The following is a 23,711-nucleotide window of genomic DNA, read 5'->3' as shown; positions in this document are numbered from 1 at the left end:
AAAATCTGCTGTGTTCATCTAATTATTTTCTTACTTCATTATTGTGAAGGAATAGGGCTATATTCTTTTTTTGGAATGTAGGTTAGTTTAGATGTCTGTCCTTGTTTCAGTTGCCGCTGGCTCAAGAAAATTCCCCACGAATCATTTATGAAATCTGGCATGCGTTTATCTCTCGAAATTCCGATTTTAAAGACTGTTAAGATATTCATTAGCCTGTCCTTGCTACAAGATTCTTACCGCCTGGTGAACAACTGGCGCCTCAGATCAACCACTTACTTTGCGAGGCGATTCATTGTTGTGAGAGGTTCTATAATTTCAACACATACAGCGGAAGGCGGGATATTGTTGGAAGTAAAGCGTCCTCAAAAAAAAAAACATATGTCACTGTATAGCTCTTCTGAGACATATATTAGTGACCGCTTCATTTGCTCTAAGATGTCTTAAGATCTGTGGAGATACGATAAAGCCCTAGCAAAGCTGCAGTTTTGCTTGCACAATATATACCTTACTGTTGATTATTATGGAAAACCTTTTTAGAATGAGTATTGATAGAGCAATTCATGTTGTTTAGACGTGCAAAGTCTTCTTTCTTGACATGCCTGGGAATCGCTGTATTGGTTCTCCGTAGTAGGGGCTATATGTAGTGCGGGGCGCTAGTCCGTACTAGGAAGCCTAGGGCTCCTGCTATCTTCTGAGCTTATTTTGACTTCTGCTCCGTCTCTTCCAAACCACACCCCCTATAACCACCGCAACGTCATATTATTAAATCCTAGGGAGAAAAGATGATCTCCGCCATAGAACCCAAAAATTTACTCCGGCCCCATAGCCAGCCCGTTGTTACGACCAGCACCTTACAGCCTGATGACGAATGCAACATTGAGCTCAGGATTGAAGACACAACCGTTGACAAGTATCCTGGTAAGTAACCGCGGGGTCATGTAACTTTAATGCATGTCGAATTGCATGTGGCATAGCGGGTGCATAACAGTGAAGCATATTGCTGCATATTTTGCTAATAAATAATTTACAGCAAAACAACATGCACGAAGGGTTGCTGCTGAAATCCACAGGGACAGGGGGCTTGTTTATCTAATGGGCCAGAAATCTACATTATACGAAGACTCCGACCAGGAAAGGACGTTTCGACAACGGCGCTACTTTTTTTATATGTCGGGTGTAGATGAGCCAGATTGCGATCTCACTTATGATATAAACGCCGATAAATTGACTTTATATGTCCCCGACTTTGATTTGAAACGGACCATCTGGATGGGACCGACCCTTGGGCGAGAAGAAGCGTTACAAAGGTGAGCGGGAGAGTAATTTTCATTTCGAACATGGACCAGTATCATCGTGTTTATGTAAACAGAAATGGACTTACTCTCCGTATTATAGATTTGATATCGACGAGGTTAAATACCAATCCTCTCTGGATGAAGATGTTAAGCAATGGGCTCAGAACCAGGGCCGTGGCTCCACACTGTACCTTCTTCACGAATCACAAAAGCCTGCAGAGAAGGTTCCCAATGTCTTCATCGATAGCAAAACGCTCAAACAGGCTATGGACACATCTCGAGCTATAAAAGATGAGCATGAGATAGGGCTCATCCGGCGTGCTAATGAAGTATCTGCGGCTGCTCATATAGATGTTCTCCGCGGAATAAGGAAAATGAGCAATGAGCGTGATATAGAGGCTAGTTTTTTGAATACGAGCGTTTCGCTAGGAGCGCATAAGCAGGCGTACCACATAATTGCCGCGTCTGGCTCGAATGCGGCTACGCTTCATTACTCGAAGAATAACGAACCCCTCAAGGGCCGCCAGTTTGTCTGTCTCGATGCTGGCGCTGAGTGGAACTGTTACGCAAGCGATGTGACGCGTACCTTCCCAATGACTAGTCAATGGCCAAGCGCTGAAGCCAAACATATATACAAATTGGTTGAGCATATGCAAGAAAGCTGCATGGTACGCGTCAAAGAGGGGGTCAGATATCTAGACCTTCACATCCTAGCGCACCGCAGTCTTATTCGAGGATTCCTTACCCTTGGTATATTTAAGGGCGGCACGCTTGAAGAGATCCAGAATTCTGGTGCATCCAACCTCTTTTTCCCCCATGGTCTTGGACATCATATTGGTCTTGAAGTGCACGATGTTTCGCCGGAATCCATAATGGCACAAGATAACGGTGATTATTCCGACAATGTGTTGATTTCACCTAACAACCTATCGCCGTGCACCACATCATCGCCGACTTTAAAATCCGGAATGGTAGTTACAATCGAGCCGGGGATCTACTTTTCTCAGATCGCTCTGGACAACGCGAAACCGGAACAAGTCAAGTATGTCGATTTGGAGCTCGTCAAAACTTATATGCCGGTCGGAGGTGTGCGGATTGAAGACGACATTTTGGTGACAAAGACAGGTTATGAAAATTTGACGACGGCTCCAAAAGGAGATGGCATGTTAGAGATTATTCGACAGGGAGATGGCTCATGCAACATATAGCCTGACCGACATGATATGTTCCTTCAAATGTGCTTCGGTATTTAGTTTGGAGGAACCAATTGTTTTCCATAGCTTTGCTACAAATCAAACTGGTATAACACACGATTTTGACTTGACCATGAGACGCAGAGGTAGCGACGCTACCCCTGGATTACCCCTTATGCAGTCCTCCCCCCCCAATTTCCCCTCTTTTTTTTCGAGTATGACGCCTTCCGGGAGCCGGGTTGCCGCTTCAGACTCCAGAGCTCAAACTCCTAAAAATGCCAAGCTACAGAATGCCAAGATACAGTCACATGAACACGCGCCACGCTGACCAATGACATCATCAATTTATCCTGTAGGCAAAATTGTGAGCTTCCAGGTTTCATTTTCTGCCCAAAGTGGATATTCTAACTGATAGTTTAAAGCAAATTCCGCTATCAGGCCATGGTTCTTCTTCAAATTCCGACGGCGGACTCTGACAATGAAGACTATTTGGCATCTTGGAGAATAGGTCCACGGATAAAAAGCCGCTCTACCTAGGTAGTTTTGTTGGCATCACGCGATTTGTAACGTACCATGGGGTGATTCAACGATTTGTGACTCATGCTTCGACAGCTGGGCATCTTGACATGCTTGTTTGCCCAAGCCCCCATAATTTTGACGTTTCCCAGTTTCTAATTCGTCCGAAAAAATTTATTTTCTATTTTTTTCTCTGCCCCTGTTCCTGATTCGTGGAGCTAAATATTTTTTTCTTTGGACATTCCCTTGCCCTAACTTCTTTAGGCACCCGTGCTCTGGCGAGTGACTCACTTGATAGGTTGGATGAGTCGAGATAAGATCCCTGGAGCTTCCTCTCCCTCTTCTATTTAAGCCTGGAGAAGTCTTGTTCTACATACGCCTACCTGCCATGATTGTTCCTTTCGCCAGTTCAGGCGTCTCTGGCGTTTGAATGTGTGTTACCTCTACTCTTTAACGACTGATATAATCTTCTCTCTCAACCTGAATCCATTGGATACACTTTGCCTCACTCCTATAATGGGCCAGAAACATAATAGACGACGTACAAGACCCCGCTCCCGCAATCGTTCAAATGCTCCTCTGAACCAAAATCCTCCACCCATCGTGGCCCTTGCCCATCAGTTACCTTGCGATCCTAGACGTTCACATACCCCTATATTTAGCCCATCCCCATATCCAGTACTGTCTTCTCAGCAACCACTGCTAGCCCAACAATGGCAGAATCAGTACGCTGCATGGCAGAACCGCGACTATCGACAGATGCAGGAGGCCGCAAGGATGGAGGCTGATCAATTCCGTTTGTTTGGAGGCGAACCAGGAGATGATGTAGCCTTGTGTTATCGCATGCTAGAATACTTTGGTGGCCTCGATTATATTGATTCGTGAGCTTTAATGCTCACCTCTCTTCCTATCTGCACCCGTTCCACTCCGTTCCCTCCGGCAACGAACGATAAATTGTGAACAACCGGAGGCACTTTCTTATCTTTTTGCGTGGAGGAGAGTCTTATAGTACTCTATGATGGCTACAAACCCGCCCAAGGCCGGTGAATATTAAACAGACATGTTATCACTTGCCAACCTGGATATTCTAGCCGAGAAATCCACACGGAGAGCGTTTGGCTCGCAATCGCCAACCCTGCCCCACAACCCGGACACCATTCCTGATGTCCATCCTAATCAACACCAGAGCGTGGCATATTCGAAGCCAAGACTCGTAGCAATGACGGTATTCACCTCCCGCAGTAACCTCCCCTTGTCCACCGATTTTGGCAGTAGCCTTCGAGGACCGAGTGTGGATTCACGTTACTAGGTGGTACCCGATTGGTCAACAGCGGCTCGACCATTGATCTCTTGGTGGATTTTCGCATGTACGAATCCTACGGAAACAAAGCTTCAAGGGCTAGTTCCAAACGACACTCGACGACCTTTCCCGCTGCTTAGCCGTAAAGGCAGGTGGTGCTCGCATCTAGACCGTCGCTAATCTCTATGGTATGGATAGTTGACATGGTTGAGCTCTCTGCTTAGTTGATTCTGGATTTAAAAAAACCGACACAGAAAGCAAGGGGAGAGCAGCGGATGTGCGTCATCGGGATTTCTGTGGAAGTGGGGAGTGGATGCGAAAATTGAAACGGAGGGGTGGATAGGGAAATGGCTGTTCTTCGTGAGAGCTTCCGATCGATGAATATTGCTTTTATTCCCTGTTTTGGGGTGCTTGCTTGTGGCACTCGACGATTTGGCATTTGATGATGGCGTGCCTTTTTAATAGGATTTTTATATTTTATGTATAGCACACATTTTGGCGAAGGAGTTTCGGGGTTGTCCCGTGCTTGTAATTGTGCCTCATATGTTATCTGATCTGAATGAAATGTGACTTGCATCCACTGCGCTTCCGTTCCTCGAACCAATGTAGAGCTTTTACCAAACTAGCACCCCTATTATGTAGTCGAAAAAAAGCTCAACGGGTTGACAACGATAAAGTTGTGAAGGAAATCTGGAAGCATGGTACTAGTCCCAAAGTAGACTAATCGCCTGCCCGACTAAGCCTAGTTCGGCCGTCTGCCGTGAGGTTGGAAAGGACAGGTCTTCGGGATCGATCGAAAGTCTGCAGTGGACACATCGCAAGCACCTCATCCCCGACAACGGGCTTGTTTTTTTTTTTTTTCCTTTCTGACACCTCTCTTTATAGTTTCTGTCCTTAATACATTTCCCTTCACCCCGCCCGGATACACCATGCGCATACTTCTCATCTCGTTTGTCCTCTGAGTCTTTGGCTGTTGGAGATACATTTTGATTTTTGATTTTTTTTCCCCTCTGCAGCACCGAGCTGGTCCCCCTTCACTACCCTTAACCCCGGTTGAAGAACTGCGGGACCCCATTCGCCTTAGTTTCACTTTACTACTGAGTCGCGAAAATGTCTTCGACGGAATATAACTACGATGAGCAGGTGAGTTACCATTTCCCGCGACACCGGGGGAGCTTGAACACGGCTAGATATGTCCCGGGTCTCATGGGTGGCAGCTGCGGATATGCTAACTTATTCACGCCCAGGGCCAATTCTTCCCCTTCTTCATCCTCACCTTGGCTTCACTCGTCACCCTTCCGCTCACATACACTCTCCTCAAGCCCAGCAATGGTGAGTTTCGAACAATATGTTCCGCTTCCGGTGCTGAAAACCGTCGTATCTGGTACTGGAAGGGATAGCTGACCTGCAGTCATGCAATTTATATATAGACCTGGAAAATACTGCTCCTCGGATAAAGTCCGACTTCCGTCCTCAGCATGGCGACATTATTCAGAAGCAAAAGCAGAAGCTTTTGCGGAAGGAGCGCCGGCTGAAGCGCATATTTACCGTGATAGGGGGATATGCTGTAATGGCGTGGATGGTCTATTTGATTATCGTCACTGCCAGGAGTACCCCAAAGATATGGGACCCTTATGAAATTCTGGGCATTTCGAGAGTAAGTTTGACCAACAAAAATACCAGCTTGGGAAATTTTCTACGGTTTTTCTTTTTCTTTTTTTTTCTTTTTTTTTTTTTTTTTTGGTCGACCTTCAAATCTAACCGCTTTTATTTTCTTCTTTTCCTTGTAGAGCGCTAGCGAAAAAGCTATTTCCAGGCACTTTAAACGACTTTCCCGCCAGTTTCATCCAGACAAAATTAGACCGGATCCTGCCAAAAACCAAACTATCGAAAGCTTGAACAATCATTTCGTTGAGTTGACTAAGGCCTACAAGGCCCTGACTGACGAGGAAATCCGCAACAATTATATCCAATACGGACACCCAGATGGCAAGCAAAGCTTTAGCATTGGTATCGCCCTGCCTAAATTTATCGTTACGGAAGGAAATGGTAAATACGTCCTTTTGGTATATGGCCTGTTACTCGGCGTGCTCCTGCCCTACATTGTTGGTAAATGGTGGTATGGCACGCAGCGATATACGAAAGAAAAAGTCCTGGTTGCAAGCGCTGGCAATATTTTCCGAGAATACAAGGATGACCTAGTTGGCGGAGGAATAATCAACGCTCTTAGTTCCGGCGAAGAGTATAAGCAGATGCTAAGGGACGAAAAGGCGGAATCTGGACTTGCTAAAGTTGAAAAGAAAATTCTTTCTGATGAAGATTCAGCGGCGCCTGGGACAACTCTATCGGCCAAAGATCGAAAGGTGTTAGCCGATCTGGAAAGTGCCAGCAGAAGGAAAGCCCTGGCATTGCTTTGGGCATACTTGGGTAGAGTTGAGCTTGATGATCCCGTTCTGAATGAAGGTAGGTTTTGCCTCTTGTGATAGTTCTTTTTAATATGGAACGATTTTAATCTGTTTTGTTGTAGAGAAATTCGGCGTCGCCCCTACTGCTTTTACCCTCAACGACTCATTTTCATCTATTGCCCTTGCGTTCGGTAGCCTGCAACCAATCCTTGGATCATTTCACATGGCACAACATCTCATCCAAGCCATTCGGCCCGGTGGATCACCTCTTCTGCAATTGCCTTATTTTACCCCCCAGATCGTTCGGTCAATCGAAGGCGAGCATTCGAGGAGCCGCATGTCTATTTCGCAATACATGGCACTTTCTGAGCAGCGCCGACGAAAGCTGTCAGTTGGTAAAGGCTTGCTATCAGAGCAACAATACGCAAGCGCCGTGTCTGTTGCTCAGCAAATACCCGTCCTGGACGTTGCGAAATCATTTTTCAAAGTTGTCGGCGAAAGAGTGGTGACCCCTAGCAGTCTTGTTCAGCTCATCGTTAAGGCACGGTTTATTCCACCAGGCTCCACGAATATCCCAGAGGTCAACGAGCGTGACCTTGAGGACATTGACCCGGACGAGGATGACGTAGGCGCCAACAAGTCCTCGGCGATAAATGAAAATGGGAAAGAAGACTCAGAAAACCACATCCAACCGCCGCTTGCCCATGCTCCGTACTTTGCTCGCGATCACTCTCCAAGATGGTACATTTTCCTCGCGGATTCTATGCAAGGCAGAATGGCTGTCCCTCCGTTCACATTTACCACATTTGACAAACCCATTTTCGACAAGGATGGAAAGCCCACCTTCAATGTACAGACCTTGAAAATGCAATTCCAAGCTCCCCCCCAAGTTGGCAAATTCCTCTTTTCTCTCTACGTTGTCTGTGACAGCTATATCGGCTTCGACACTGTTAGTGAAATCACCCTTGAGGTTGAGGATCTTGCCAAGGCTGCCGCCCTAGAGGAGGAAGACGATATTTCTGAGCCTGACGAAGGTATGTCTCATGTTCATGTCCCCCTTTTCTCCAAAATGTAATATATATGTATGATTATTGAGCTAACTCTGCGTCTCACCCACTTAGACTCCATTGCCGGCCAAATGCAAGCTCTGAAGACGGGCACTGCCCCTCCGAAGAGGAAGATAGCCAAGAAGCAAGCGGGCGACTCGAGTGAAGATGATGAAAGCAACACTGACGGCGATGCTGATGATACGAGCGAAACAGATACGGAAACAGACACGGACGGGGAATAAAAGGATTTTTAATTCAAACTGTGTGGATTTTACCTTTTTTCGTCCTACTTTTTACTATTTATTCACCATTATCATTGTCAAAATCGAAGTCAAGCATACTTGCTATCCTAGAGTTTTTTATATTTTCTTCTATTTTCACTCTTCACTTTATTCTTCGTCTCTCGGCTTTCTTTATTTCAACTTGAGATGCGCATGTTGTTTTTCCCGTTCACTTGCCATACAGAAGTGGATAAACAGGGGGTGGGCCAAGCATTGGCGCTAATTTAACTGAGCAACTCAACGTGATACCCAACTGCGAGCTCTTGCCTGGATTGCGATTGAGCTTTGTTACGGTAACAGCACCATATGATATGTTACGTGTTAACTACTCCATAACCACATGAGATTCCCTCGAATTTTATCTTCTGAAGCACACGTTTTGCATCGCGCAGCCCAAGCTAAACGGCTGGGCCCCGATATATCTCTCCTGTGGCTATAAAGTTTGCCAGCAATGAATGAAAAGAAAAGGCTTCAAAACTTCAAAGGTTGTTTAGGCGTTCGTTTAATGCGTCGTCCCGATGCCAGCCGCCATATTTTTCTAACACTATCTTCCTGATCGTCACTATCACCGAACATCCCCAGATGGCACACCTATTCATACCCACCTACCTCCCTGCGTCTGTAAGATCTGCGTGAGCCCTGAATGGTTAACCGCCTACATCGTACAGATGTATGGACAACTTGCTCGACCTAACTATCCACCAGGTAAACTAAATATTGCCGGCTAATTACATGTATGCACATTTATGTGGCAAACGCCCTCGTAGCGTGGGAAACACGTTCCCGTTTCTAGGATAGTTCCTTGCAACCAGTGATATGTGGACTAAAGTGGCAAACATGTTCCCATTCACATATGAAGACTTCTATTGATTATCTAGCTATGAGGTGAGAGGCGGGGACCAGCTGTATCTCGTATTCAAGGAAGAGAAGCATGGCATTGAGGGTGCGTGCAGGGGTCTGAGAAATTTAGCACAATCTCGTGCATGTCACATTATGTCTAGTAACACATCACATTTCTCTATTTCAAACTTGGGATAGCGGAAATCGTCCAAAGGGGACTGAGATGGAGAAGAACTGCATTAGAAGCACAAGAAATCATGGACGCAGAAACCAAAAAGGAAGGCAAGTAGGTGCTTGGGAAACATGTATTTTGATTACGGCTAGTGGCGGATGCGACTATCTAACTTGTTCTAGAAAGGATGCACAGAGAGTATCAAAACAAGATGTGAGAAACGAACAGAGTAGCTGACCTATACTTGTCATGAACTTCTATCCTATTCCTTATCTCCCTTATCTCCATTTTCTTCAGCTTCTGGGATTTTGTAAGTTAATTTCGACATGCGAATATGTATGTACTGTATTTCTAAGTGTAGGGACTTCCCAATAAGGAGGAAAAAAGCTCCGTCAATGAAGAGGGCAGTTAATATTACTAATTAAGAGGTAAAGGAGTTATTAAAACGGTCAATATATATGTATAGATAGAGAGCGGGAGAGAGAGGGAGAGCGACATGGGGGCAGTGAACAGGTGGTATTAGGGGTTAAGATGTTTGCTAACAATTCCAAGGACCGGGCTGATGAAGGAAAAGCAGTGATTCGAGGAGAAAATGGTGGTCAGATCCTTTCCCAATTTGAACGTCCTTTGGGCTATGGACTACCTAGCTTCTTTAGCTAAATGCGCAAGGACATGGGCATGTTTCGGTCCATCCAGCGCAGGTTTGGTTTGGCCCTCTGAGTCGTCCGTTAAGACAGGGACTTTCGCGGCCATATCTTGCCTGCCAGCACAACCGTCAAGCCACTTCGCCTCGCTTTGACCTCAACAGGACTAGGGCCTTAATCTTGCCACCCGGCAGATACTGGATTGGGCATGAAGGGCTGAGGGCTGACAGAGATTGCACTTGTGGGGCTGGACGGAGAGACTGACGTGTCTTTGGCCATAAACTGTCTTGCGGGATTGTGATTGTCCTTACCAAGTTTGGCAAGGGCAAGAAACATCAGGCGGCTCAGGCTAACGTGGGCTCGATGGGCGGGTTCGTTTGTCACTGACAACGCTTGTAACCACCTGAGGACACATGTCGACTCTTTGATCAAATTTTCGGTTTCGTTGGGCAAATGGGACACATCCATTGACAATTCCATTACCAGAACCGTACCAGCTTGAACTATGTAATGCAGTACACACCACCACGGAGTGGCGAGGTACAGTTTGGCTGGTTGGATGTCTTGAGGAAGGAGGTCGATTATATTCCGGGCTGCAGACAAACAACTGATAGCGGCATCTTCGTCCATTCTTTTCGAAGTTGCGGACTGGGACGGGATTGCGTCACGTAATTGTTGAGCCTCACAAAAACATGGGCGGTTGATGAGAATGCACGCTCCATAGAAGCGGAGGTTCAGATACATGCGTTGATCCAGGGGTGGAAGTCCTTTAGAAGCTGGCGAAAGGTCCAGAATTCTGTGGGGAAGATCGTCCCTCCATTGGGCGAGCTTCTTGTCTAAATCTAAAACTAAGTTCTGCACGCCAGCCCAAGTTCGGTTTACTGTGCTAGGGCTATACAGCTCTTCCAAAGCCTCGGCGATAATTAAATCAAGGCGAAGACACCGGACGAAGATGGTCCATGGCGGAATAGCGGAGCTGGTCACTGGGGTAGTGTTAGAAGGTGGATACATTGCTGCCATTGCTGCTCGCGAGGCATTGTATGCAAGGGGCCCTGTGGATGGAAAATCCATTGGTCGGGGTAAACGGGCACTAGTAAAACGATCCTGAAGTGATGAAGGCCGCCCCGTGAGGACGCAGAGAAAACGTTCCATTGAGCTGATGGAATGCCAAACTCTTAATTCGAATTCTCGTTCACCCTCCGAAAGTTCAGTACTCGTGTTGACCAAATGAAGAGCCCGTGTCTGCGCAAAACGCACCGCCAGGCCGATTACATTCCAAGCTCTGATTAAACCTTGTTAGTTAACTGTCACCACGGACTAGGTGCGTATCATGTTACCTGTTAATGTGATGGCTCGTAAGATAATACAATCCACTGATTGCGGCCAACTGCAGCTCTTCCATAGATGGAATATCCCCAAGATGAGTCGAACTCCGGCCTAATGCACCAGAACGGAATGCGTACATAACATGATCATTTTCAACGACGCTGCACGGAACTTGTATACGAAGCGCGTGAAGTGCACCAATGGCGAAAACGACATGCAAGATATTGCGCCAGACATGACTGGGATAGATGGCTGTTTGGTAATAAATTTCATAATGTACTCTGAACTCCTCCTCTGAAAGTATTGGGAACATTGGGTGGACAGTTAGGAAATATGAATTAAGAAATATGTCAGCCATTTCTTTTTGAAGGGGTTCAGACTGGTTGTCGATTTTTTTGAACATTTTTGGCGGGCTGTTTCCAGTTTTCCTGACTACTAGAAATTTCTCTAAGTACTCATCATCGAGAAAGTAAGTGCATTCTTTAAGTACGCATTTGTAAAATTCATCGAAACTTGCGAAGATGCGCTCTCCGTTCAAAATATCTTCCGCTAAAAATCCATAAAATTAGAAAGAAGTCAGAAACTCAGCCGGGAGAGAAACTTAACACGTTGGCCCGAAATATTTCAATAGTTTTGTCGCCAGTTCTTCAATCCATCTCGTGACAGAAGATTTTCCAAGGAATCCTGTGGTTATCACAAAACCCGCAGAGTCTGGTTGGATGCGATCTTGGAATCGTGGAGAACCAGCACCGGCGGACGCTGCATATTCATCTTCATCTCCTGAGCCTGTAGCTTCGATTGGAGTCGAATTATCATCTTCCGCAAGATTTCGACACTGCGATTGGTTAGCGAGTCCCCCGCGATACGCTACAACCCGGAACAAATGATCAATCGACTGGTATCCCTCATGGAGAAAATCTCTCTGATTTACCTCTAGTAGTGTGGTCCGGACTGTTAATTGCATTTCAGGCTTCAGGTGTGGAAGGATGTCATAGAGGAGCTTCTCATACACAGTCACCTTCGCAGCATTGCTTTTGGTGTATCTACCACACACTGGCTTAGTTTAGGAAAAGAAATCAAGGAAAGCATAAGAACGAGGAAAATTATTGGAATTGGAAAGACGGAAGTTGTGGTCCAAATTGTATAAGCTTTTGTGAAGCGTCGCACAAAATTCAAAGAGGCTTGGATTCCCAGCGGCATCAGGACTGACCGTTTCATTTTTTCCCGTTTGCCATCCAAATAAGCGCAGGCTATCTCTTGGTCTCTGCAACGTGAACAGACGGGTCGAAGACCATCGCATTTTGATTTCCGTTTGCGACATGGATCACAAGCATGGCTCACTCTGTGCCTTTCGCTAGCAGGTGATGGCTGATTCTGACCTGGCCGCCGAAGCCTAGGTATTGCAATCTTTGAATCAGCTCGGGTAGGAGAAGAAGAGGACATGGTGCGGTTCGCCGTTTCAGTTGGTTCAATGAAAGTATTTGGAAAATTTGAATAATTGGGCAAGTTGAAGATGTTTAGGGGATAATTCTGCGGTTGACCTTGCGCTCGGAGGATTTTATGTGCTGACTGATCCATTATGTATTGGGGTAGGATATAATCAAAAGTAACCAGCGGTTCTGGCGGTACTGTTCCCTGTAAATTAGAATGACGGGACTAAGTGTAAGTTCTCACACAATGAGAGTAATAAGTAATATCCTCATTGATAAATGAATGGTCGGGAGAGAGGTGTAAGTTACTATGAGGTAGTAGTAGTTCTAGCTCCTTTAAGACCATGTACCCATACTCGGACCCCTTTCTATATTCACACTTGTTACATCAGCAAACCCGTCAAAGCCTGGACGAGTGGGGACGAGTTGGCATCCATATGACATGGAGAACTGCATGCCAGGGATTCCAAGCGATCGTAAGGCCGCCTTGCGTTGAGCTTGGATGGTCAAGAAAAGATTTGGTAGGGCAAACTAATATTTAACGCATTCAAAGTAGCGTATGCAGATGGTAACCCGCTAGGGATCGCTTGCTTACCCAATAGGGAAACAATTCTCTCCTGCGTTGAAGTCCTTCGGCGAGGCGAGCAAATCCAGGGTTCGATCCAAGCCCATACAATTGGGAGTCCAGACACACCGTCGTTCACGAAAGGGCTAGAAGGTCTTCCGGGACAGAGCAGAACTAAAAATAAAATGCGACTTTAGCTGTCACATCACCGCGCGTGCAGATGACAACGGATACATCTGCTACGAGTGCACTGACCCCTTTGCTATTATCGACCTCGACGTGATGCTGATATAATGACCCAATCAAACACACGTATATGTTATCCTGACCTTAGATTTTCTAATGCATTGGCCTATTGAATGAAATTGTGTAAAGGAATGCATACTTGGCATAGGCTGACGTACCCTTGAACCGATGGAGCTGAGCAAGCAGTAAAGGAGCTAACGCTAACCAGTTCAAACCAGATGCTTGCTTCTGAGCCGAAGGTAGACTATCCCAATACCGAAAGTGTGTGCAGGATTCTGGTTAACACGAGATGTACCATCACCATACCTTTAATGAGAGTAAAATAAAACTTCAGGCATGGCTGCATCAGGTGGAAGGCCCACAAACCCAAAATCGACATGTGTCATACCGTACGTCATTTGAACCGACCTTTATGTAAAAGAGGGCTTGACTATGAAAGCATCAAGGCGCTCAGTGTAGCCGATATTCTGAAAACGAGGGACTTAACATTAACGTAGAGGTGCTCGTCCAGCATTATATCAATGCTAGCATCAGGCAGAAAAATGGCTTTGACTCGATATAATAAAACCCTAAATATCGGAGAGTGCATTTAGATATATGCAGCAGCACGAAATGTGATACATGTTAGCACTGTCAATTTAGGTATAAAGAAAACAAAAATTTCTACTCACAAAATCTCTCCTAGAAAATGTCGCAATGTCCGGATACTCTATCTATGACGCAGCTCCTCGGGATACTAGAAAAATAGAAACTCGCCCTTGGCATTGTATCGAATTAAATGACACGAACACCATAGAAAAAGCATTGACGATTCAGCCAGTGCTATCAAAAAAATGACGACATGGGACGTTCACACAACTGGAGAACTTTGAATGACCCGACACCCTGGCTAAAATTCGTCTCTAAGTGTCGGTAGCCGTAGTGGATGTTGCCCAGATAGCCAAATGGGTTTTGCTTGGGATGAGCCCCGTGCATTGAACAGCGTCTACTCACCTAAGTTAGAAGATCCTGGCCTTCATCCGATAATTGAAGGCTTCGGCGGAGCTGGAGACATTTCGGCTACCAAAATATTTTCAGGAATTTAAAATATCAGAATTCTGTCAGCTTTCATCAGCGAGCTGCAATGGAGGGGCTTTCTTTACTAGCTTCTTCAGTAATACCTTTGAAAGTAACCATTGATTGACTTTTCGAGGAGGGTAGTGAAATATCAGAAAGTCTTGGGTGACAAGAATCCAAAAAAAAAACATGGTCAAGGATTTGTTGTGAATAAGGGTTCGCCTTTATTATTTGATTGAACCGCACACTGATCCTTGAAGTTATGAAGTAAATCAAATCCCGAATTAATGGGTCGCACGAAGAATGCCAGAGAGAGGTCACCTCATTCCAGCCTGGTTTTGTCAGGGCAGCTGCTGAAGTGTATTCAAGCAAAATTAGCATGGAAGTAGTCGTGTTGGCTAGTAATAATATTATCACACCATTGGCTGAGGGTGTGGATTATTGGTGAGGGAACGGAGCCTGTCCAGAGGCGCAATACTTGAAAAAATCGATCCGCGCTGTGTCGGATTTGAAGGTTCTGCATCTCCTTAACATCTGTAAAGCAAGTGTACCATACAATGTACACGCATGCACAATACTTTCATATGCTGCCAAACAGGAATGCAGAGTGAAAGTGCTGTTGTTTCCCTTGTATGGTCTTCCTTCCAAGGCTAGGTAGGGGGCTGAGGAAGCATTTCAATGCTACCGCGATCGCACGCGATCATATTCCTTAAAGAAATGTATTTCGAGCGGCATCATTGGTGCAGTCGGGGAATCAGCAAGCCCTTGAATGGCATTAGCTATTATATAGAAAGTGCCAGCAGCTTATGAGACTTCAATTAGCCAGGGGTAGTAGTTATGTAGTGAGGTGGTTATGGATGCGGTGGACCAAGACTGCTCGGGAAAACATTCTTCCCCACCGCACCACGACTGTGCGGCTCTGTCGAACTTCTGTCCCCCTTAACTACATCGTAGAACCATCGACAAATAATAGGGAACCTTCGGTCAATGATAGACCATTTAAATAGTTTTTTATTTTCCTGTTTCTGTTTCTGCTTGAAGCTAAGCTTAAAGAAGTACATTCTTCCAGACTTTATTTTTTTTACCTTGACTACCGACCCACAATCGTGCGGCAACGTCGATATATAGGGCGATATCAACCCAAAAGTGGAGATAGGGCAAAAACAAATGTATATATATTATATATATTTGTTAATGCCCAAGCCAGAGATCAATTAATTATTGGTAAGCTGTAGGATGGGAACTGAATGAAATGCTCATTAGCCCTATCCCTGACTCAACTCTCCCGAAAACTGCAATATTTCATATTGATTCGAACTTGACTGCGAGGCCGTTTGACACCTGCACTGCGCCGCGCTACATCACCTCGCACCAGGGTAAGCTATGCTCGGCCAGGACCAGTTTTATAATAAGTGCTGTCGTTAGTGATGATTCGCCTCCGCCCAAAATACGTTGCACCCCATTCCAGCATCTTCGAATACGACTTCCAAACCTCCGCCCTGCATACTCCTTTCCAAATTGCTTAGGCCAGCAAGAGTATTATCAAAAATGCCCCTGTCTCGCCCCATGTGATTCTGTATGTCCTTCTGGGACGGTGGCCACACGAATGCGGTGCACGTATGTTCCATTTGCTGCTCCGGAGACACTGGTACCCATTGGGTCGGTAGAACAGTCTCCAGAATCTCGTCCCCAAGTCCGTTGCCCAATTGGCTTTCTATCTTAATTTCAGCCGATTCTAGACTTCTTTCAGTGTCCTGAGGCGAGCTAGTAGCGTTGTGGGATGCCTTCGCTTCGGAATTTCTGGCTATTGAACTATGTGTCAGTATCCCATCATATAAAAACCACCATCAAGGGGAGCTAGCTACCTTTCTTCCTCGCACTTTTCTTCGCTTTCCATTCGTCTAGATATCTGACATGGCTCCGGTAATTTTCTGACTTTTCATACTCCGCAAGAGCAAGCTTGTATTCTTGTCGTGCGCGGATGGCACGCGCTTGAGCGATCTTCTTTTCGCCTTCGGGCAATTCTCTCCAAAGCCTCCCAATTTCGATTGCCATCTGAGGAAATGATAAACCCTTGTACTGGAGGTCTGCTCGTTTTTCTATGGACATTCTTCTTTGAGCATCATTCTGAAATTATTATGATTTTTTGTCAAACATACCGTTAGCAAAGATGGCATAGGCTGTCAACGGTTTTCTGGGGGCGTTCGGGTCAGGCTGTGGGTGTATGGCTTTAATTAGACACCTTATATATTTTCTCGGGTGTGGTACAGTCTAACTTGTTAACCAGCACGCTCTGAGTCAAGGATCCGAACCTTAGGATGCCACTGATATCGTCTCTTCTTTCTGGAATAGTTTCCGAATTCGCCGTGTTGTGCCTGCCGATTGGGGACATCTTTCTTTTCCTTTGCAACTCGCTGCTGTAGTCTCTACATCACAAGTGAGCATGATGAGAGCACACTGTGGCTGACGAAAACATACCCTTCGATGGCCCAATTTGACACCCAACACTTCTCTTCTCACATCAGCACTCTGTACATCAACAGAAGGAGTTAAAATCATACAAATCAACTTCAGTGATTTCCAAAACGTCTTCCCATGTTTCGAAGCCATTGCCAATAAACCCTGGTAAATACTGGGTCATCCCCAGCTCCTCAAATACCATATTGAGGACTTCCATATCAATCTGCAGAAAGGCGTGACTGTGGAGCAGCAGCAGCAGAAACAAACGATCACCCTGGAGGCCTGATAGATGCCTGATCGTAAACTAACAAAATAGCATCTTGTTTTCAGTCGCCGAATTTCCACAACATATCCGTTTTGAAGTTCTTGAATGACCATACTGTCGGGTCAGCACTCCTCAAATACAGCGCATCAGCATGTTGACAGCCTAAGCCACCGGCGACGGGCGCACCAAGTTTCACCCCCACCTTAAGAATTAGCCACTCATCTCGAGGGAGAGCTTGCAAAATGATGGAATGGCCTACATACTATGTCTCGTCAAATCAGGAAATCCAACATTCTTTTCGTATTCGCTGAGAGCACTAGGCCCGTTTTCTAACCGTGTCAAAGGATCCGAGCGACCTCCTAGCGCCTGGCCCCAGCTTCAACCCCTCCCTCCTTTATATCTCCCCTGGTTTTAGCTTCACGACAATCCTTCCAGAGCACCGAATCGGGGTTGGCCCGCGTGACAACGGCCTTTTCCGCTGATAGGGCCAGGAAGACCAAATCATATTTGGGTGGTTAGCAAGACTTTGCGAGGCATCATTTGCAGATCCGACTCCTCCCAATAACATTATGCAAACTGGCAAATTACTCTATGGCGGCCTAATACGGAAGTGGACAAGTTGATGACATAATGCGCGATTTAAAATATCAAATCCTACGTGCTACTACGGCAACACAGATTCTGCGTGCTCCTAAAATCCAGGTTTTCCGGGCTTCGGGCTTCTTCACGGCCAATTGCTGTCTAAGAGGACAAGATAGGTTGAATCAACTAGGAGATTGGAGGTTGTCATCTAGCATGGACTGGAGACCGTGGACGAGTGATATATATATTAATTCTTCAGCGCCTGGTTATGACCGACTCGACTACATCATTGTATTGTGGACCCCAACGATAATTCAAGGTCGAAAGTTTCGTATTTCCAAACTATGGAATAAAGGGGGAAAAAAGCGTCTCAAATTTCATCTGTTTTTGCACAAGTGGCCTGTCACAACTGCTGGCAGCCTTGGACTTGTATGGTGTTCATATACCCCATTTTCGTCTATTTAACTTGTGCTCCCTTTTCAAACCCCCTTCCAAGCGCAAACTGTCACAAATTCGACAGGACGCCGACGCTATGGTTGCCCCGCATTATTGAATATCGGGCCATGAAGTTCACATGAACGGTTTCTTGAGTGTGGGAGTCCCAAGCAAGTTTTCATCTACTCCGGCCCCTTGAGCGCTGCCACATATTAGGTTGGGACAGAGGTTCGGCCGTTGGGATTGTGTGGTTTGCCATTGACGACTGGAGGTGAGCATCAGACTCTGATTCGTGAAAGCAGTCAACATTTTCTAGCTGGGCTTAAGTGATTCCGGTGCGTTCCTAACAGTATGATAGGATGGCGGGCTCTCAGCTACGCTGGAAAGTGATTTCTCTTCATTCAAATGCCGAATTTGGCGGAAGGCAATAAATTATATTTTGGCACACTAGAATTTATAAAATTGTGTTTATTAGCCATTGCGTGGTCCTTAGATGATTTCTGGTTTAACAGTGACGATTTGTTAGCGCCCGCGGATCGTTCATAATCGTCCAATATTTAAGCACGTTAGTGTTCACCCTTATTGTCCTGGTTTGAACTCTTTTGGTGAATATATCTATGAAATGTTTCCCTAGCTAATCGCTTTACCCCAGGTTGCATGATCTCCTTGAGAAAGCGACTTATTACAAAGGCTTGCCGACTCTTGCAAGGAGGGAAGGCATCATCTCAGGTTTTATCGCCATTCGTCTCAGGCAAACATGGACAGTCATAAAATGTGGTAATGGAATAGAATGCTCTCTTGTGTCCTCCATCGCGACTATACCATGAAACGCGTAGATTTTTTAAGTCCGAACACCAAAGGTGGCAGAACATTGCGTGTCGTAGCCCGGAGGTTTTTTTTAACTAGGATCAACCAACTCCTCCTGCAGAACAGAAAAATGATTCAATGCTAGCCTTCGGTCAAATCCGGTAAATAGCTGTGTCTGTGAGACCAAATGTCTGGAAACGGCACCTCATGAGAAGAAGGTCTTCCTTTCCCCGCAGCCGTGTATGAAATCTCCAGAACTTCGAATAACTTGCAAAATTTGTTTCACTAACCCTAAAGCAGGCCAATATCGCGAATGGCTGGACGTCTTTCGAAGCTAGTGCCTAAGGAAAACCCCGGATTCTTGTATTGAAGTGGGCTTGGGCACAAACTGTACGTTGATTAATCCAATATCCCGATTTGGTAGGACATGATCAGATGGATTCCATGGTTCTGAGGCGGATGGAGCACCAATGAAAATAGGAATAATGCTTTAACCCCACGAACATAAGTTCTGCAGCTTAATTTTATTTTGCGACTAACGAGTGAGGCTGAGAAAAGTTTTGTGCTGTGGGAAATGTTCTGAAATCAGTCGTTATGCCTCCCAAGGGGAACGGAACTCATGCGCATCCGGATATGATATGTGCACCGTATTTCCGAAGCAAGACTCAATGTTGAGCATTCTACGGTTCTCCTCGAGTAATGCTGTCGTATATTTGAACGGGTAGTTTGTGGACGCCTCATTGCTAGCATTAATTCTCATGGTTGATATAAAAGTTCCGAGGATAGGTGGTCAGAATGCTGATGGCAGGGTTACACAAGTTGGGAATAAATTCCCGATTCTATAGCCTCCCCGAATACTGATCATCGTCGTTTCCGCAGTTCAGCTCGACAGAGCTTGATCAAGCGTGAGCTCTTTCTTAGCCCTGTCCGCTTGGGCCTGTTCTTCCGAAGCATTATTTATCGTCGATCGCGGCTAGATGCGGTCCGAAACTCCTGACATGAAGAGTTGTCTATTTCTTTGGAGTCACGCTGCGAAGCATGTTCAAGGATTGAACCGATGTTTGAACATCGCGTAGGTTGGTAGAGCGCCCAGGTGGAAGAGAAAGAGAGTAATTACCTAGCAATATTGTGTGCTAGCACCACTTAGCCATTGTTGGATTAGGTCCACACGTGCGAACGATGACGTGCAGATATTGTGAATTATGTGCACTAACATCAGCACCGTCACTTTTTCTGAAGCAGCCGAAATGGGCTTTCTGCCAGATTCTCCTCCGAATAAAACAAAGGGTTGAAGGAGAGAAAATCGAGGAATAGAAGGGGTGTACACCCAAAAAGGGATAAGAAGGAGAATATAACATTGGAGAAAAAGAAGAGCAAGCCTGTAGAGGCAGAATTGGATCACTCTCAATAATGACGTCATCCAGCTGCGCCGCAACTGTACCTGGTTACGAGACAACCCCTCGTGGTGCAGATTGGCAAGCCACTGGACTTTATTAAGAAGTGTCTTCCTTTGGCTGATGTTCGGACCATAGAGTCTATCCATATTTCTTGTCTGTTATCAATTGCAGCCATTCCAATCCATCTGGTCTTCAAATTGTGTAGCCTTAGAACATCAACTAGTTCCGGGCACGTTTTCTCACCCACACGCATATTTATCCCTCTCCAGGAGATGGATAAAGGACAATGACCTGAGGCATATTGACCTGTCCTGAAGGCCTAAATTGTTTTTTAAAGGTGGCCCTGACTTCCCAGTTGTGTATTTGGCTGCAGAGCGTGTTGCTGGGGAAGGCCCGTCGATCCCTGACATCGCCATCATTGTATGATGATATTTCGAATACTCTTAAGACATTCCCATTGGCGGGACAGGTCAACAACCGGCAGAGGCCGCCAGCCCTTTAGGGAAACGACGGTTATCCATCCCGTGGTAGTGATATCGATTAAAAGGGGCTGTTTTCGCGGATCATCTACGATATGCAGACTGTTGTTAAGTAACCATTGAAACATCAGTCACTAGGGAAATATCATGTTTCGAGTACGAAAAGAAATCACCTTTTAAGCTCTGCTAACTAGTATCTATCTAAAATTTTTCCTGCGCAGGGCTCCCGTTGTTCGAGAGGGATCGCTAACTTGTCACATGATCTCGCTGATTAACAAGGTTAACTTAACTTACCGTGATATTTCAGCTATTTGAAAACATCCCAGATAACAACAAGCAGCAAACGTCCGTTGAACTCGGGATTCCCACGCCAACATATGGGAACCGTTTGAGGCTGTTTATAGCCATGTCAACAAAATTTACGTTCTAACCTCCCAGTACATCTGTCGGAGCCGAGACATTGGCCTGTTGAGTCAAGACAATGGAGTGATCATCTGCCTTATGTGAACGGTGCTAGGTAGGTCATGTAAGTTCTTTCTTCGAGCATATGATCAGGCCATAGCAGCTAAAGCGTGACTACCTCTATTTCCTCATATATCCACCCTTGTTCTATGACCCTCATGGCTAGCTCCGATGTGGAGATTTAGAGACAACCCTAAACGGACTCCTTTAAGATAGGGTCAGCTACTATGTCCAAAAGGCGAAGAATCCCAGAGAAAAACCAAAATTTCGTCGAGCTGCATTATTTGCTACAATTTTACGTATATTCCCTCCTCCGTTCATTTTCTCGGCCATATCCAGTCGCACCAAGTGCTTGTTTTATCTCCATAATCATGAAGCCTCTTTCTCTCTATGCTGGTTTTCCTCACTGGGATCGTCTTCGCGGCGGCGCAGGACCCGACACCAACTTATAAAAGCGATCTTAGCCACCTCCAAGAGCAGATGTAAGGAATCAGGGCTTCAGATTCTAAGTATGTTTTCAGGTGTAACTAACATAAAACTGCAGCAAATCGTTGGAACATGTGATACCAACTGGCAGAGCAGGAAGCATGACAGCACCAGCAAGAATTGAATGGCCACCAATATTGGCAAAGCTCGATGACCCGCCAGAATCGCTCATTCAAATATTTGCTACCGCTATCCCACAAACTGCCTGTCGAAGTCTACTAGATCGAGAAGGCCGCAGCTCTATTTCCAGTGAAATGAAAGCCAGTAACACCCCGGACTGGTTTAATAACCTACCCTCATCCGTTTAAAAGTTACATATCCCATATCCAAGTCCAGGCAACAGCGACAAATATGCCAGTAAACAGCAAAGGACGATCGACTTCTACCTCTAGTGCTCTAGCTACGAAACAAACCGGGGTTGTTGCTGGAGGCCTAGTACTTACTGCCGATATATTGGGCCTTGCTGTTGCGTTCTGAGGTATAAACATTACAATCATGTTATGATAATATGGGATAAGTGAAAATGTCGCTTAGTTGATGATATACATGGTTGTTCAGCGAGATCTCTAGATTTACTCATCATAGATAAGATTGGGACTGGTCGGATTGGCAAACGGTGCTTGGAAAGCAAGCGGCTAATGTTCTTGACAAGTTTCATTGTTTGGGTGCAGCGTACCCACGTCGGGGTGTATCTCATCAACTTTACATTTTGTGACGACTCCAATTCTTCAGACTTCGAAGGTGGATAGATTTGCCAATTTTTTAGCTGTTATTTTACCTTGATCCCCAACAACATGGTGATTGCCATTTGAAAGTAACCAATTGAATCCATGCGCTTGATGTGAGTTATCCCACTAACAGTGTTTCAAGCAGGAATCATTCTAGCACTATATCTATCTCAAAATACGAATTATGTATGCAAGTTGGCATACCAAAAAACTTTGTTTCGCGGAGATTTCCTGAGGATATAGCCCTTGCAGACAATGCTGCAGACAATGCGGGAGGTCAAAACAAAGTTCATTGCCCTATCGCCCCACATGTCTCCACTCTCCCGAATGCACGAAGTTGCGGGGAAGGCCAGAAATAAACTTCAGGAACCACAGCAAGCTTAAATCTATGGGTAGGGGCGATGGGGACAAAACAATCAAGTTTTCTGTGAGTGACAGTTTAATACTAGGTCCAAGCTGCTATCCGAGGTGCCCGCCGAGGTTGATTTGTGAGCCTCCACTTAACTGCCCTCTACTACGATATGCTTCTTATCCCATCATTGAGACCCTTGGGGAAAATATCAATGATCCTGGAAGTTTAGCTCAGCCCTCACTAACTGTGTCCCGATTCCTGTTTGTTGCAAATCCAACCCGCAGGATCAACATCTAGGGCTATCCAATTTGATTGGCGGGCTTCTTGCTCAGGTTCACATGAAAGTTCCATCCTCGGCAAGCTACCAGCTAGCTGGGTAAACACATCAGTCCTGGTCTATGCTTGACAAAATGGCAGCGTGCCCTTAGAATTCTCTTTTTGACGGAGCCAATTTCTAGCGCCGTATTTTGTGACCCTTCCCCCATCGAGAGTGGGGATAGCCTGTTTTTACCCCAGAATACTATTTTTCACCCATATTTCCAGGCAATACTGTACCTTCGTCGGGGGTGGGGTAGGGCTTCGAAAATTGTTTACTTTGAGCCTATTGCACACAGTGTGCACATAAGACTTCTATCAAATGTTGCTTTCTTTTCACCATGGTGGGGAGCCGAGCGTTTTACAGCTCTAGAGAGGGAGCAGCAGGGATTTTTTGTGGCATCCAGAGGGCGGTAAGTTGGAAAATAACAAATTCTTATTGAATGAGTACATCAATATAATCCAAAGTTTCCTGACATTTTTTATTAAACACTTTTTTCAAGCTCATTAGAAATCAGGTCCACCTTTGCCACTCAGGGAGAATAACCCTCCAGTTAGCTTAGTTTGGATCCTCAGAGCTTCGCAATGTTATGCATTGAGTGATATCCAATGAGAAACATCATGT

General features: G+C 45.6%; 7 protein-coding genes across 7 annotated transcripts; 5 read left to right on the top strand and 2 right to left on the bottom strand.

The window, feature by feature from the left end:
• Positions 1-782: 782 nt before the first annotated feature.
• On the top strand, positions 783-2,503 carry BDBG_08406 (xaa-Pro dipeptidase; the record flags this gene model as incomplete). Its single annotated transcript, XM_002621329.2, has 3 exons — positions 783-918; positions 1,031-1,307; positions 1,396-2,503. The coding sequence occupies 3 exons, from the start codon at positions 783-785 to the stop codon at positions 2,501-2,503; spliced, it is 1,521 nt and encodes a 506-aa protein (XP_002621375.1).
• Positions 2,504-3,520: 1,017 nt separating this feature from the next.
• Positions 3,521-3,889, top strand: BDBG_17744 (uncharacterized protein; the record flags this gene model as incomplete). The annotated part of the gene is made up of 1 exon (XM_031725394.1): positions 3,521-3,889. One exon carries the CDS (start codon positions 3,521-3,523, stop codon positions 3,887-3,889), a length of 369 nt encoding a protein of 122 aa, XP_031580733.1.
• A 175-nt stretch (positions 3,890-4,064) lies between these two features.
• Positions 4,065-4,313, top strand: BDBG_17743 (uncharacterized protein; the record flags this gene model as incomplete). The annotated part of the gene is made up of 1 exon (XM_031725393.1): positions 4,065-4,313. The coding sequence occupies one exon, from the start codon at positions 4,065-4,067 to the stop codon at positions 4,311-4,313; it is 249 nt and encodes an 82-aa protein (XP_031580732.1).
• A 554-nt stretch (positions 4,314-4,867) lies between these two features.
• BDBG_08404 (translocation protein SEC63) lies at positions 4,868-11,633 on the top strand. Its single transcript, XM_002621327.2, has 8 exons — positions 4,868-5,447; positions 5,552-5,636; positions 5,735-5,961; positions 6,095-6,767; positions 6,832-7,743; positions 7,831-11,016; positions 11,089-11,490; positions 11,595-11,633. The coding sequence occupies exons 1-6, from the start codon at positions 5,415-5,417 to the stop codon at positions 7,998-8,000; spliced, it is 2,100 nt and encodes a 699-aa protein (XP_002621373.1). The 5' UTR covers positions 4,868-5,414; the 3' UTR covers positions 8,001-11,016; positions 11,089-11,490; positions 11,595-11,633.
• On the bottom strand, positions 9,177-15,121 carry BDBG_08403 (C6 transcription factor). The gene is made up of 8 exons (XM_031723547.1): positions 14,423-15,121; positions 14,256-14,359; positions 13,272-14,151; positions 12,232-13,190; positions 11,953-12,064; positions 11,628-11,856; positions 11,033-11,570; positions 9,177-10,977 (listed from the first exon to the last, which is right to left on the bottom strand). Exons 4-8 carry the CDS (start codon positions 12,597-12,599, stop codon positions 9,870-9,872), a joined length of 2,355 nt encoding a protein of 784 aa, XP_031580731.1. The 5' UTR covers positions 12,600-13,190; positions 13,272-14,151; positions 14,256-14,359; positions 14,423-15,121; the 3' UTR covers positions 9,177-9,869.
• Positions 15,122-15,247: 126 nt separating this feature from the next.
• Positions 15,248-17,624, bottom strand: BDBG_08402 (uncharacterized protein). The gene is made up of 6 exons (XM_031723546.1): positions 17,230-17,624; positions 16,797-17,143; positions 16,631-16,744; positions 16,478-16,532; positions 16,184-16,417; positions 15,248-16,122 (listed from the first exon to the last, which is right to left on the bottom strand). Exons 2-6 carry the CDS (start codon positions 16,926-16,928, stop codon positions 15,740-15,742), a joined length of 918 nt encoding a protein of 305 aa, XP_031580730.1. The 5' UTR covers positions 16,929-17,143; positions 17,230-17,624; the 3' UTR covers positions 15,248-15,739.
• A 3,971-nt stretch (positions 17,625-21,595) lies between these two features.
• On the top strand, positions 21,596-21,999 carry BDBG_08401 (uncharacterized protein; the record flags this gene model as incomplete). The annotated part of the gene is made up of 2 exons (XM_002621324.1): positions 21,596-21,687; positions 21,750-21,999. 2 exons carry the CDS (start codon positions 21,596-21,598, stop codon positions 21,997-21,999), a joined length of 342 nt encoding a protein of 113 aa, XP_002621370.1.
• Positions 22,000-23,711: the final 1,712 nt, after the last annotated feature.

Source organism: Blastomyces gilchristii (genome assembly GCF_000003855.2).
Source record: "Blastomyces gilchristii SLH14081 genomic scaffold supercont1.23, whole genome shotgun sequence".
In the NCBI taxonomy this organism is placed as follows: Eukaryota; Fungi; Ascomycota; class Eurotiomycetes; order Onygenales; family Ajellomycetaceae; genus Blastomyces; species Blastomyces gilchristii.
Note: the sequence above shows the minus strand (reverse complement) of the source record. Positions and strands in the feature narration are given on the sequence as shown.

Bases quoted from the DNA above. Each gene is read 5' to 3' on its own strand.
- BDBG_08402 (XM_031723546.1), bottom strand. From the start codon at position 16,928: ATGGCTTCGAAACATGGGAAGACGTTTTGGAAATCACTGAAGTTGATT. The intron at 16,533-16,630 runs GTTCGGATCCTT...ATACACCCACAG, and splicing joins GATATCAGTGGCATCCTAAG to CCTGACCCGAACGCCCCCAG. The intron at 16,123-16,183 runs GTAGCTAGCTCC...ATAGTTCAATAG, and splicing joins GAAAAGTGCGAGGAAGAAAG to CCAGAAATTCCGAAGCGAAG.
- BDBG_08404 (XM_002621327.2), top strand. From the start codon at position 5,415: ATGTCTTCGACGGAATATAACTACGATGAGCAG. The intron at 5,448-5,551 runs GTGAGTTACCAT...ATTCACGCCCAG, and splicing joins AATATAACTACGATGAGCAG to GGCCAATTCTTCCCCTTCTT. The intron at 5,637-5,734 runs GTGAGTTTCGAA...ATTTATATATAG, and splicing joins TCTCCTCAAGCCCAGCAATG to ACCTGGAAAATACTGCTCCT.
- BDBG_08403 (XM_031723547.1), bottom strand. From the start codon at position 12,599: ATGGATCAGTCAGCACATAAAATCCTCCGAGCGCAAGGTCAACCGCAG. The intron at 12,065-12,231 runs GTCAGTCCTGAT...AGTGTGTGGTAG, and splicing joins AAACGGGAAAAAATGAAACG to ATACACCAAAAGCAATGCTG. The intron at 10,978-11,032 runs GTAACATGATAC...AGGTTTAATCAG, and splicing joins ACGAGCCATCACATTAACAG to AGCTTGGAATGTAATCGGCC.